Source organism: Hevea brasiliensis, chromosome 18 (assembly GCF_030052815.1).
Source record: "Hevea brasiliensis isolate MT/VB/25A 57/8 chromosome 18, ASM3005281v1, whole genome shotgun sequence".
NCBI classification, from domain to species: domain Eukaryota; kingdom Viridiplantae; phylum Streptophyta; class Magnoliopsida; order Malpighiales; family Euphorbiaceae; genus Hevea; species Hevea brasiliensis.
This window is the reverse complement of record NC_079510.1, coordinates 48,835,248-48,850,374: the sequence shown is the minus strand read 5'-3', so window position 1 is coordinate 48,850,374 and position 15,127 is coordinate 48,835,248. Positions and strand designations below refer to the sequence as shown.

The 15,127-nt window shown below is 33.7% G+C and overlaps 1 protein-coding gene across 1 annotated transcript; it reads right to left on the bottom strand.

Moving 5' to 3' along the window:
* Positions 1–10,341: 10,341 nt before the first annotated feature.
* LOC110633261 (MLO-like protein 6) lies at positions 10,342–14,317 on the bottom strand. Its single transcript, XM_021781776.2, has 14 exons — positions 13,928–14,317; positions 13,763–13,820; positions 13,495–13,649; positions 13,240–13,356; positions 12,822–12,882; positions 12,306–12,394; positions 12,133–12,207; positions 11,845–11,933; positions 11,706–11,755; positions 11,569–11,609; positions 11,311–11,484; positions 11,170–11,205; positions 10,938–11,066; positions 10,342–10,862 (listed from the first exon to the last, which is right to left on the bottom strand). Exons 1-14 carry the CDS (start codon positions 14,048–14,050, stop codon positions 10,494–10,496), a joined length of 1,566 nt encoding a protein of 521 aa, XP_021637468.2. The 5' UTR covers positions 14,051–14,317; the 3' UTR covers positions 10,342–10,493.
* Between the last annotated feature and the right edge of the window lie 810 nt (positions 14,318–15,127).

Below are 15,127 nucleotides of genomic sequence, written 5' to 3'. Positions count from 1 at the left end.
TGAAAGTAGATTGGATAGAAAAAATATTTCAGGTACTTGTCAATTTCTTGGTCTTGCACTAGTTTCTTGGCACAGTAAGAAACAAACTTCAGTGGCTCTGTCTACAGCTGAGGCTGAATATATAGTTGCTGGTAGTTTTGTTGCTCAAAATTTATGGATGAAATAACAATTGGAGGATTTTGGTTTAAAATATAATCTTGTTCCAATTAGGTGTGACAGCACAAGTACCATAAACTTGAACAAAAATCCAGTCTAACATTTAAAAACAAAACATATTGAGATTAGACATCATTTTATTAGAGATCATGTTCAAAATGGAGATATCAAAATTGAATTTGTTGCATCTGAAAATCAACTTGCTGATATTTTTACAAAACCACTTAATGAGGAAACTTTTTATAAAATTAGAAGGGAAATTGGCATGAGTGAACCACTTGCGTGAAATTCAATTCATATTGATTTGATATATCTGCATATTATCTCATGTGTGAGTAATTTGTTGTGATATTAGTTTACTAAGAAAACTCTAAATAACATTAGCTAACTTATTTTTGTACTCGTGAAATTAGTTTACTAAGTTGTATGCTAATGTTGCATGCCTAAAATTAGTTTACTGTATCGTGTACTGTTCAAATTCCAAACCAAAAAGTGATGGTGCTTTGAATTTTCTGCGTGCCAATCAATGCTCTTACCCATTCACATTTTCTTTATATATATATACACATTTGAAATAAAAATAAAATTCAAATAAGGTACACTAGAAGAGGGAAAGTGCGGGACTCAAGAAATCTTACCCACTGCTATACGAAACCGTCACCTATCAATATTTTTTTTTCTTTTTTTTGCCATACCCGACTCTCTCTCTCCTCTGCATTGGTTTATGGTATTACTAATACCAGTTTTATTGTCATTAATAGTGACCCATATTCATCAGAGCGCCTATCTCTCTCTCAAATTTCTCACCCATTTTTCATTGCGTCGGAACCCATCTTTCCCGATACCTCACTGTTTCAAATTCGCCATTCATGGTTCGCACCAAGAGAAAAACTCCAGCCGCAACCTCGCCGTCCTCTTCTTCATCTGAAGAACTCCTTGTTGTCGCATTAAAGAAGAAATTGAAGGAAAAGAAGAAAATACCAGAAACTGAATGCGCCAGTGTATCCTCTGACCCATCTAAGGAAGTCGAACCTGCTGTGACAGCACCGAAAAAAACAAAGGGGAGGAAAATGCGTGGGATTGATACTCAACGCAAAAAGAGTGTTGCAAAATCATCGAGCTCTGTTGTTGACAAAGCGCTTCTCGACTGTAAGTTCATTAAATGGGATAATTTTGATCAGGTTAATTTTCAATTTAAGGAACTCTTTGAATTTCAAGAATGGATGAATGTTTGTGAATGCACTGATGTTTACTACCCTAGACTAGTTCAAGAATTCTATAGAACTTTAAAAGTAGTTGATGAAGAAGACAGATTTGAGGTTTCTTTGAATGACAGAGCATATGACATTTCTATTGAATTGATTGCTAAAGCCTTAAAATTGCCGAATGATGGAAATAGAATCTCTGCTCATAGAGATGTTGCTAGAGTTTCAGGTTTTAACTTGGCTGAATTTGAAAGTGAAGTTTTTCCTGCCAACACTGCCACTAGTGAAAAATCCACTAGCACAAAAGCTTTTCAGCACATTAAGATTATTCACAATATGGTGAATTATATATTTTGTCCTAAATCTGGCAGCTATGGATATTTGAGTTACTTGGATATGTGTGTCATGTGGCATATTGTTAACAGAGTAAGAATGAATTTGGCATATCTAATTTCAAGAATATGTGTAAGGCTTATGGGATTAGTAAATTACCTTATGCACATCTCTTAACTGCCTTGTTTAGAGAGTTGGATATAAATGTCTCTAAGGAGAGTTCTAGGGAAGATTTAATTGTGCTTAGAGAAATTCATTCTGATACTGATGGAAGAAAGAAAAATTTTGAAAAAGGTGGATTTTCTACAGCTAAAGTTGGTTCAGATTCTCAAAATGAGATTATGAGTGAGCTTCAAGGGCTAAGAGTTTTCATTAATGAGAAATTCAGTTCAATCAATCAGTCTATTAAACTTCTGAGAAAATTTATGGATATTATTGATTACAAAGTAAGTCATTTGCTTACTCAAAATGAGGAGTTAAAGAAACAGATTACAGATCTTAAGCAGGGACAGGAAACTGGTTTCGCAACCAAAGTTGAGACTGATGTACCTGCAGGTGACCCCTCTACTCATGATACTCATGTTTTTTATCTTGGTAATGTTGAGTGTGAAGGTATTAGGCTTGGTGAGTCTACTGTTGCTGTAGAACATGAGAGTGAACAGGTTGTAGAACCTGCAGTTGAACCTGTAGTTGAGCATGATAGTGAACAGGTTGTAGAACCTGTAGCTGAGCCAATTGTAGAACCTGCAGTTGAGTATACACAAAAGAAGGAAGACTCTCTAAAGGATCAGTAGGAGAGTGCTCCACCTAAACCTTCTACAACTGAAGCACCTTAGGCCAAGAAAAGCAGAAAAAGAGTTAAGTCTACAGTGTCCAATCCATACCAGACTCTGGCTTCTGCCCTTTAAACCCCATTTGATGAGGATGAGCCACAGAAGCATGAGCCTTTGGCTGACAAAGTTTCTCAGCCACCTGCTGCTAAACCCTCCAAGAAGAAGATGGTGCCTTCCAAAGCTATTCGAAGGAGTAAAAGACTTAATGATTAGAAAATAATCTGCATTTTTAGTTTACTATCTGCATTTTTAGTTTATTAGTATGTTTACTACTGTTGTTGAATGCTCTTTCAGTTTGCTACTGTTTACTTTACTGATTTTCAGTTTGTGCTAACTTGATTCTTTTTGGATTAATATCTCTTGTTTCCTTTTTGGATGATGACAAAAAGGGAGAGAATGGAATGGATGTGTGCTTTTGTTTTGGAAAAATGGATGTGTGCTTATATTTTGAAATGGAATGGATGTGTGCTTTTGTTTTGGGAGAATGGATGTGTGCTTATACTTTAAAAATGGAAGTATGTTTATGTGCAAACTATTAAGTTTAACATTTTGCATATTGAAATTGTGAATATCTTATGAACATGCTTTATAGCATAAATTCAGGGGGAGTTTTGTATAGTTGATAATACTTTTTTTTTTTTGAACTTGTGTGCATATATGTAGGGGGAGTATTTTCCGCATACTAACTTGCTTGGATATACATAAACTTACGCACACTTTTATTTATTCTTAATTGATGATTCAATTGAGTTTTGTCATCATCAAAAAGGGGGAGATTATTGACCCCGTGTAGCTCAAAATGAGCATTGATTTTGATGATAACAAAACTCAAATAGAATCTATCTAACTTAATTTTAAGTGATGTGTAGATTCTTTCTTTTATTCATGAAGAATCTTTGAAGTTGCATCTAAGGAAGAAGAACACTCAAAGGCATCTCAAGATGAGTCAAAGTTGAGAAAGAACAAGATTATGAAAGCTAAAACTCAAAGTAAAGGTATGAAAGTCATAGAGTTAGGAATTGAGTCCTAGAACTTGTGTAAAAAGAATAGATGAAAGTTTAGTCAAATGGAGCTCAAAATTAAATTTTTATTTTTATTATTTTCTCTCATCATGACCTTGGATATTGCCATTGGAATATGTATTTTTCTTAAGGTCTGAATTAGATTTTTAAAGATTACAAGTTGAAATAGGCATCTGGTAAATTAGTTTGTTAAAATATTAGTTTGCTAATTAGTTTACTACTGTCTCCAAAATTTCATTAGTTTGCTAAATGATCAGAGTTGCTTAACTTCGCACAAAAAGATAAAATAATGGCTATTTTGCCTAGAATAGAGTGTATAACATTCCAAAAAGGTTTCAAACAATTTAAAATGATTTGGGACTATAAATACACCTTCTTTACTTCATTTTACACTTGATAAAAGCTTACATTTGCACTCCAATCTTGATTTTTCATTTATTACTTTCATTTAAGAGCTTTAAAGTATTTCAGCTACCATTGGCAAATCAACTCATCTCTTCTTTATAGTTTGATTTGTATTGAGTGAAAATAAGTGTTAAAACATTAAATTGCATTTAAGAGAGGTTGTATAAGCACCTATTGAAGCTTGAGAGTGTGAGTGCTTGAGATAGCACTTGTCAAGGGTTCAAGCTACCTTGGTAAAAGCTTGGTGTTGAAAAAGTTGTAAAGGGATTTTGATCTCTTGCCTTTAAAAGAGCAAATAGTGGAGAGAAGACTCAAAGAGGGTTTTTTGAGAGAGTGGATGTAGGCTAGTTAAGTCGAACCACTATAAAAATCATTGTGTTTGATCTCTCTAACCTTAATATCTTTACTTTTATGAAATTTAATTTCTATGTATGATATTGAATGTTGATTGAATAGACTGAGTTGATATAGTTGAGGATATATTGAATAGGTTGAGAAATTAGTTGAATATTTTGTGATACATGCTATGTTAAAAATTACTATAAATATTGATTGAAGCTTGAATTGCAATTTAGAGACACATTATTGAAACACATATCACTTTCACTATATATAAAGGAGCACCTAGTTGAACAAAACCACAATTTTTTATTAGGCTATAAGCAAGGGCTGAAAAATTGTAAAGTCCAATTAACCCCCTCTTAGACTATTTTGGGACAACAAGAAGAACAAGAGTTTTCTACTCATGAAAAAGTAGATCATGGAGATGATCTACTTACCTATGAAGAAGCTATATCAGATATAGACTCTTCAAAATGGATTGATGCTATGAAATCCAAAATTGATTTTATGTATAAGAATCAAGTTTGGGATCTTGTTGACCCACCTGAAGGTATTGTACCTATAAGGAATAAATGGGTTTTCAAGAAGAAAATTGATTCTAATGGAAAGGTAGAGACCTATAAAGCAAGGCTAGTAGGGAAAAGGTTTCGCCAAAGGCAAGAAATCGACTATGAGGAGACTTTCTCGCCTGTTGCCATACTTAAATCAATTAGAATTCTATTAGCAATAACTGCATACTATAATTATGAGATTTGGCAGATGGATGTCAAAACAGCTTTTTTCAATGGATACATTGAAGAAAACATTTTCATGGAACAGCCTAGGAGTTTTGAATCCCAAGATGGTTTCAAAGTATGCAAGCTAAAGCGATCCATTTATGGGTTGAAACAAGCTTCGAGGAGTTGGAACATTTGTTTTGATGAAGCTATTAAGTCATTTGGTTTTATCAAAAATGAGGATGAGCCATGTGTATAGAAGAAGGTTAGTGATAGTGCTATCACATTCCTTGTCTTATATGTGGATGACATTTTATTGATGGGTAATGACACAGGTATGTTAACAGTTGTAAAAGTATAGTTGTCAAATACATTCTCCATGAAAGACTTAGGGGAGGTAACCTATATTCTTAGGATTCGCATCTATAGAGATAAAGCGAAAAGAATAATTGGTTTATCTCAAAATCTATATTTGAAAAAAGTGTTAAAGAGGTTTAACATGCTTGATTTCAAGAGAGGATTGTTACCAGTGAGACATGGTATCCACATTTCTAAAGAGATGTCTCCAAAGACACCTGAAGAAATAGATAAAATGGCCAGGATTCCATTTGCTTCGGCTATTGAAAGTTTGATGTATGCAATATTGTGTACTAGGCCGGATATAGCATATGCTGTTAGTTTGACTAATAGGTATCAATCTAATCCAGGTTTGGAACACTGGATAGCTGTCAAGAATATTGTCAAGACTATCCTTAAGTACTTGGAACTAAGGATTTATTCTTGATATATGGAGGTGGTGACTTGCAATTGGATGGTTATACTGATTCTGATTTCCAATAAGATGTCGATGATAGAAAGTCTACATCTGGGTACGTGTTCATTTATAATGGAGGTGCAATCAGTTGGAAAAGTTCCAAACAGAGTACGACTATAGATTTTACTACAGAGGCTGAGTATATTGCTGCATCAGATGCTGCAAAGGAAGCTTTTTAGATAAAGAAGTTCGTGACATAACTTGCAGTAGTTCTTTCTATTGAGTCAGCAGTTCCACTCTACTGTGACAACAATGGAGCAGTCATACAGGCTAAGGAACTCCGGTCTCACCAGAAATCCAAACACATAGAAAGGAGCTACCACATTATCAGAGAGATAGTTGGGCGAGGCGATGTAGCCATGTAGAAAATAGCATCAGCTGAAAATTCAACTGATCCATTCACTAAGCCTATGTCACAAGCTTAGTTAGACTGTCATCTTGAGAAGATGGGTCTAAGATATTGTATTGAATGGCTCCAGTACTAGTGGGAGATTGTTAGTAGTATGCCCTAGAGCATATCATTTAGTATGTATCTTGTACATATTTTATTAATAAAAGACATTTTTACTTTTCCGTTTACATAATATATTTATGTGTAATAGAAAAGGTCCATTGATATTTTATTAGAAATTCTATTCTTAAGTTGTTAAGAATATGAGTGACAGTATTTCTAGCACAAAGTATCATAAATTGGTTCACAATCGAGGGTACTTCACAATAAGGACATGACTTATCCAGAAAGATTGTAATCATATTTGTTCCCAAATTATTTATATGAGATGTAAATAAGAAGGAATGGTGAGTCTCATGCCATATAACAAACATGATAAGCACTTATGCATGATAAGTAGGCCGAACCAGTGACATTTATGACAAGCACATGGAGTTTACTCTTGTCAATGCATTGTTATAAATCATATCAATGCATATAATCTTTAGACCTGAGATAGCACAGTTATCTTGTATATAGGTGGTTTGAGTTTGATACTGCTTTCATACTTGTATTGTGTATGGGTATATGGGCATTTGTTGGCTCCTACCAGTTATATATGGATATAGGTGTTGATCAAGATGGAATCTGTTACCCTAAGTAAATAGGGATAAAATCCTATGTTCATTTAATTGTTCTTGATGTTTCAAGTTCCTGGCCAAGACATATAGATTTAATCAGAAAAGAGTTTCTGATGAGAAAATCTTTTTAATAAAAAACTGGAATTAAAAGAGAACATAATATTCATAGCAAATGGGGTTTGACATAAACCCTGACTCCAACTTGAATTGGGATTTTGTAACTGAGAGATTCTAGTGCATGGTAACATATGATTATAGATTCATTTAAGGTAAACTTTATTACTGATTGGGTGGCTGTGGCATGCTATGCTAGGTGTTAACCATAGTCTATGAGCTGGCTAAAATGATTTAGAAAAATCATTTATGATAAGAAAGAGTTCTGATGATATTAAGAGTTGATATCATATCTCATTGCTAATTAGTGATGAGCCTAGTGAGTCACATTCATACACAAGTAATCACCAAGTTAAATGTGATTTAATTAATTAGTTAAAGAGTTTAATTGATTAATTAAATAGGTTTGGTTTGCAATAAGATTGCAAAGTCCCTAGCATGGCTTGAAACCAAATCTAAGTTATTGAATGTATAGTATAAGTTAAATTTATATTTAAAGTGTTTAAATATGAATTTAATTATGAGAAATTAATTAATAGAGATTAATTAATTAATTTATATTTGATATAAATTGATTAGAAGAAGAGAAATAATTATTTTGGGTTGAGAACTCAAAATTAAGACACAAGGGTAATTTGGTCATTTCACAGGGTGACATGTGGCACCATGAGATGGTGACACATGGCACTACACATAAACTTGTTATTTGTCTTCTAATCATGTAAGATGATCAAAGTCAAGATTAATTCTAGTTTTGACACTTGGCATAATATGATTGGGTCAATTAAAATTCTGAGCCAATCAGAAGATGACATGTGGCAAGGGTTTTAAGTGGTGACCTAGCTATATAAGTGAAAGAATGAAAGAACAAAATAAGCAATCTAATTTTCTCAAAGAGGTGCCGCCACCCTTGTTGTCTTCTTCCTCTCTTCTTCTTCATCTCTCATTAATTCAAAGAGAATTGCCAACATTCTCTTGAATTAAATTGTTTAAAATCGTTTCTAGTGTCCAATATACATCTGCAACCTCTCTAAAAGGCAATACCTCAATTTCTAATTGATTGGAAAGGCTTGAGAAGCTGTCCAAGGGGCTGTAATTGGTGATCTTGGTGTGGACAAGCTAGAGGGACAACATCTGGTGTCCTAGGTGCTTCCCAAAGGTACCAAACACATCAACAGTGCATCAAAAGGTTAGTGCACATGTTCTTGTATTAATCAATGGTTCTAATGAATTAATCTGTTAATTCTAAAATCTTAAATGGCAAATGTAGATCCAAAAACATATTAAAAGTGTTTTAATATGTTGTTGAATATTGAAATCAATTAGGTAAATAATGAATCTTACATAATGCATGAAACCCTAAAAGAAAATTTTTGAATTTAATGTTCTAAACTAATAATTTTCATGCTTCTGCTCCTTCAAGGAACATTAAACACCCAAAGCCACTGAACTACTAGCAATTCTTGGTACCACAAGAACTTGTGCTGTTTTGTTTTTCCCTCTTCACTCCAAAGGCAAACATTTTCATTGATGAGTGAGGGGAACATAACCAAGGAAGTAATAACACTGCTCAATGTGGTTAACTAAAACCACCTTAGGAGATATGAACACTAATAGAATTCTGTTTTTGAGATTCAAGAATCTGGTTGTGCAATGGCAAACAGATTTCCTTCCTTAACAAGTTTGAAAGAAACATTATATTTTTCTTATGTTAACTTAAACTACCAAATTCTCTTTGGATTTTCTTAATCTTGAGAGTGCAATTGATGAGAAACTATTTACCTTTTGGAGGTCATGGCTGCCAGAAACACTCTCAGTGAGTTAGGGGACGTGTACGTATACCTCGTCCAAGATGCCAAACATGCGATTGAACACAATAGGCCTTTAAACACTAAAGGCATTTGGCATTCAACTATTGAATTGGTGCAATATTCTTGATGACACAAACTACCTGAGGCCAAATGACAAGAGAACCAAAAAAAAAAAAAAAATGAAAACCTCCTCAATGTAGCAAAAAGAAAATTCTTCCTCTTGAACACAAGTCAGGGAAGCACACGCCATTACCACCAACGAAAATTCTCTCGTGTAAAAGTTCTTCGTCACATCAAACACGAACTAGTACTTCCATGAAAATAACTGGTTAAATTTTTAATAGAAGCAGGGATAAGAAGTCAATAAATGGGAGAATAAGGAGGAGAAAATCAATGTGAGGCTCCTACCGTACAAAGACAATAACATGTATACTCTTTCAAATTCACTCAATAAAAACTCTATGTTTCTATGGACTTTTTGGCAGGAACAATTGCCAACCGGTGACCTGATTAATAGACGCCTACCCCTCTTGCCAAGAGAATGTGTTTTCTGTGGAGAGATAGAATCTGTTCAAATGTCCAAGAACCGATGAAATTGATTAGGTCTTCTATGCTGAGGGGACAATCAACGATGCTATGGACACAGCTAATTTCAGGGCTGCGTCATGAAGAGCAAGGAAAGGGCTACACAGGGTCATTTGAGAAGGAGAATCGCTTTCAATCATACAGGGGCTTCAAGGTACTGCAGTGCCGTTGGAAATTCAGGGAGTCCTCAGCGATGTTCTTTGTTTCCCCACTCAACTGATGGAAAGTTTTTCCTTTCTTAAACGAAATGGCAACCAAGCGGTCTGGCCTCTAAACTATATGACTCAACCCTTTTTTTATTTAACAAAAATGAATTCATTCGTGAAGGGCAAATTACAACATATTCTCTTGTCAGAGAGCACTTCAACAACTTGGAGGACTAGAAATCCAGCCAGGCAACAGCCAGCATTTCCAAGCATTAGAAGCCACCTCAACCCTCTTTTGTAACTCTTTTGGGCTAGATCCATCTTGTAACCTCAAATGTTGCGCCCACTGTTATTACTTTATTTTCATCTTTTAACTTTGATTTTGATTATAATAAAAATATTTAATTTTAATTTTATTTTTAAAAAATCATTTTAATATATAATAATAAATTTTTATATTAAATAAAATAAAATTATTTTTAATCCTTTATCTTAAAATAAAATTACAATTCTATTCTTCTTCTCTTTCTCATTTTTATAATCAAATTAATTAATAATTATTTTATTAAAATAATATTATTTTAACAACATTTAAAATAATATTTTATTAAAATATCTAAGTTATTCATAATCAAATAAAATAATTTTATATATTTTATTCAATAATAATAATAGATAATAATAAATACACTTAATAACTATATTATTAAATAAAATAAAATAAAATAAAATAATTTTATTGATAAATAATTATTAATTAAATTTATTATAAAGATGAGAGAAAAAGAGAATAGAAAAAGATAAAATGATGATTTTATTTTATAACAGTGTAGAAAATTTCACTATCATAGAAACAAACAAAATAATTATGAATGACAAAATCACTGCGGATAACAAATACTTTATATTTTCCATTTCTATACAATAAAAGTGCTAGAACTCAAGAATTGCTCTGCTTTTCTAAAACTAATGTTGCACTGGTCAAATTGGAATCAAACCCATCAAAAGAATCATTTCTTTGACTCTCCTCGGGTTGTTTCTCCTTGCCTTTTTCTTCTTCTTTTTCTTCCCCTTCATTCATCACTTCAATGGCAACATGTTCAGAGTCCGAGGAGCTACCTAAGTCTACAGTGAACGAGGCATCGAGGCTGAATGACGGTGAACTGTCAAGGGATCGAAGGGAAGCATCAAGCGATGGAGGACCAGTTGAGTAGGATGCTTTCAGGTTTTTCCTGGCCCTGGCTCGCCATCTCTTAAGACCGATTACCACATCATCTGGGAAAACACTTTTCCTCATCGAAGTGCCCATCTGTGCGACACAAGATCAATCAGGTTCTTCAAAATGATAAAGAATGGAGTTAAATTGCACATAAACAATGAGTACCTGTGTGACCAGAGCATATAGAGGAAGTATTACATAGCCACAAAGGAAGTGTACCAACACTCCCATGGCAAGCCTTATGACAATATCCTCTGTTTCTCGGTGGAAGCATGATCTTAGACCGAATTTGAACTGTACATGTTTATAAGCAAAATCAGTAGTACATTTTTCTTTTCCACCAGCATATACCCAAGAAAACAAGAAAAACAAAGCCCATAATGAGATTCTTAATTACCCAAGTCCAGGTGAAGAATGCCAGTTGAAAGGAGTTCTGCAAGAGCCCAAAAGCCAAAAACATACATATACCTTCAGAATACAGCCATATAGCAGGGTAAAAAAAGAATGCAAACTATAATAGAACACAAGGAATAATCACCTGAAACAGTATGAAGTGTATGAGGTAGAGGAGCAATTTGGGGCTGCTAAACCAGAAAAAATGATCACTAGGCTTAACCAGCAAAGTTCCCCTAACAACATGAGATTTGTCATGGCTATCTAAGCACATTGAAGTTATGATGCCTTGCAGTTTTGTACCCACCAACAGTAACAACTGCAAAAACAAAACTTTAACTCTCTGTCTTTTTCATGCACTTCCTTTATAAATCATTATTGATTGATAGGTTTCATTTCTTACCACTAAAGGTATGAATGGAAGCCATAAATAACTATGAAATTCTGCAGAAATGAAGAACAGAAGTTGACTTAGCATTAAGAACTTTTAATATATAATTTATGCGCCAGGAATATATAATGAAGTAGGTTTGCTCTTACTACGCGCATTGAAGAATATGTAAAAAACAGAGAGTATCCAAATCCAGAAACTGCAAAAACAGAATTATATCATGGATTTGACATTGAACAAAAATTGTGATTATCTGTATAGATATCTTTAAAGTATAGAGATATATACCTTATCCCCACCACCACCCCAAAGTCTTTTTCCAAAGCTCTTTTTATGTATTTCTGGAAATCAAAGTTGGTACCTTGTTCGAAATGTGCCTGCCAGATCATGTTATAAGAAATGTTAAAAATAAGGCATACCTAGTCAGATTATTATTATTTAGACTCGATCTATTATAAACTTAAGTTACAAATAAGTGGATTGCCATCTAAGATCCATAATAGACTGTATCCTTGGCAAGAATTTTTCTACATAATCCTATAATTTAAATGAAATAACTGTCCTTCATGGTTTTACCGTAATGAACCCATGTCTGAGAGTGAGATAATCCACTTTTGAGACAGATCCATAAAACTGCCTCAGAAAACATGTCTGCGAAATTTATACCATTAAATCAGATACAGAAATTTAAGCATGGTATGATAATTCTTCTTCTTTTTTTTTTTTCGGTTAACAGAAAAAAGACTAACCGGCCATCGAAGAAGGCTGTGTTCAGTCCAATATCTGAGATGCCTCTTGCCAAATGATGTTTGATGGGTGAGCTGGAACCTTCTTGGATCTGAACATGCTCAGCATTAGAAGACAAGATCACAGCAAAATAAGACTTTATGACTTAAAACAAGCCAAGGAATAAAAAGTACGTCTTTATTATGAGTTTATGATTGCTTATAGGAATAGGTTATAGGCCATGTATTCCTTTTCTTTTTTTCTTTTTTTAATGAATCCTGTTAAAATTAAGAACAATATAAAAGGATATGAGAAAATAATTAATGTGATTCGATTTCAGAATCTGCTTTGTAAACAACTTTAAATTGGTTAATTTCATTGATTTGTGCGTAACATATTACATAAAAGTTTAAACTAATAATTAAATTATTAATTTTATTAATTAATTAGATAGTTTTCTCATTATCATGAGACTCTTCCATTAAACCTTCAAATGAAAAAACACAAACCAAATTTTAGTTTGCTACTATGAAGCTTACCCTTTGAAAATTGGTATTCAAGGGTTCTTGTTTCAGCCTCCCAATTCTCCCATCTCCTCATCTGAGAAAGTGCACAGTAAAAAAAACACTATTATTATCAAACTCATGTCCAAGAGTCCTACTTTCCCATTTTGAAAAATCTCTAATTAAAAGGAAAACTTTGTTGAGATTCACATTAGAGGTGAGGGGTTATTTCCAGTGAACCTTCTCCAGCTCTTGGCTTGAAGATTCATGTAATCTTTTTAGAAGTCAATAACATGTCGAAGAAAAAGAAAAGTATCGAAATTTCACACATGCAAGGAAAAGAAACACGCAAACGCAACTCTCAGACTTGACCTAATGAGATGTTACGTGTTCTTATATTATTATATGAACCGAAGCCAAACCCCACTGCCAAAACTGGGCTTAAGAAAGTTACCTTGGCCATTCCTAACCCAAAAATGAGTATGCATGAAAAGGAATGGAAAGAAGCCAACACAAAGATGAGGAACTGGAGTTCCCTCACACCCGACCTGGACAACAGAGAGAGCTTTCCCTGTTCAATAATCCATTGATCAAAAACACATTAGTCTCGAGTGATTGAATTCATTAACTAAAAACCCAGCCAAATTAGAGCAGATTTATAAGTCTACAAACGGAGATGTTATTTTCGATGTTCAAGACAAAATCTTACCTGCTCAGCACATTTGGCTTCTTCCTCGCTCTCACCGGAAGTCATACTACCACAGGGAAGAAAAGTTTCGCCTACACTCTTGGGGATGCAGATATTTGCTATAGGCTTTTCGCTCACAGTTAGCAACAAGGACATGAAACCTAAAAGCATCAATTCTACAAAGAGGATCGAAAGAGGGAGCTAGCTAGTTTAGCCATGAATTATTATAACAATCATTACAACGGAATATAAGAAGAATCTTTATTAATTAACTAGTTGGAAATTTCACCTGATTTGATCTTGTCAAGAGCCTGTATGAGTGCCTTCCTCCTTCTCTTGTTGAAATACTGCAAACCCACAAAAAATTAAAGTTGGAAAAAGGATATATGCCAAAAAAGAAAGAAGCATTTTTAATGGAAAATTATTCTCACATCGTTTGCGTGTATATATATACCTTAGCCAAAAGATGAAGCAAATGCTCAATTATGATAGATAACAATATCAAAATAAAGCAAACAGTGGCCACAGCCCATGTTGGTGTTGTTTGGAGAGTTCGTTCTTCTACCTGTTCCGCCATCTCTGTCTCTGTCTCTCTCTCTCTCTCTCTCTGTGTTCTCGCAGAATAGGAGAGAAGTTTACAAATTTGAACCGAAATGCCAGTGGAATCTATAGGCACAAGCCTAGGAGAAACAAATAAAATTACGTAGTAGAGAGAGGAGGGTTCCAGAAGTTTTCGTTAGTCCAAGTCTCCTGGTAGGTTGGTGCTACTTCTTTTTGGTGGAGAGCGAAATGTAAAAGAACACCCCAGAGAATATTAACAGGGATCCCTGGTTTCAGCGTGAAAATGGTTAGTCAAAACTCAAAATAAATCAAGTTTCAGCAACTGGGTTCGCCAGCTTTGACCTCAAATGACATGCAACGGAATCAATTATGTGTAATGGCCACTAAATGACAAATTAAATTCATCTCAAGAAATTATTAAATATATTTTGAATAAAATTGCTCCTTTCAAATAAATATAAGATTATTTTTTAAACAAATAAATAAATATAAAATTAATCTATCATAATTTAAGAAAGAACTCTGACACACACGTATAGGAAATACCAGACTCTTGTAAACCAAATGTATCTACAATTTCTCAACCTATTTTTTTAAAGTCATTTTTATTAAAAATTTTTAATTTAAACAAATTTGTTAAAATTTATGCATTTAAAATAATTAAAAATAAGAAGAATGTACTTATATTTATATGCTATCCTTTTTTACTAGATGTTTACTGTGTGGTTCAGTTTGAACTTATTAATGACCTCTGTTCTGGTTTTGCCTTAGAACTAATGGTTTTTTTTTTTTTTAAATAACAATCAAGGTAAAATATATTAATGGGTTAGGGAGAAATATTGCATAAAATAAACCGAATAAAAGAAAATAGAAAGATAGAATATTATAAATAGGAAAAATAATTAGTTTACCTTAACAATCCACTCGATAGTTTAACCAAAGGAAAAAGAGTGAAGAAGAGCAGCTTTTGGGAAAAGTAAAATTCCAAGAGCAAAGCAGGGCCCAGGAGGAGTCCCGTCCATGAAAACTGGGCAAGAGGAGAAAGTCAAGAAAGTAAAAGGCTTTCATGTTAGCCACCTACGCGTAACAACCA

What these genes read in the sequence shown, in the direction of transcription:
- LOC110633261 (XM_021781776.2), bottom strand. Translation starts at nt 14,050, where the DNA reads ATGGCGGAACAGGTAGAAGAACGAACTCTCCAAACAACACCAACATGG. An exon ending in TCTTGACAAGATCAAATCAG is followed by an intron (nt 13,650 to 13,762) that starts GTGAAATTTCCA and finishes TCCTCTTTGTAG; the next exon opens with AATTGATGCTTTTAGGTTTC. An exon ending in TACACTTCATACTGTTTCAG is followed by an intron (nt 11,206 to 11,310) that starts GTGATTATTCCT and finishes GGGCTCTTGCAG; the next exon opens with AACTCCTTTCAACTGGCATT.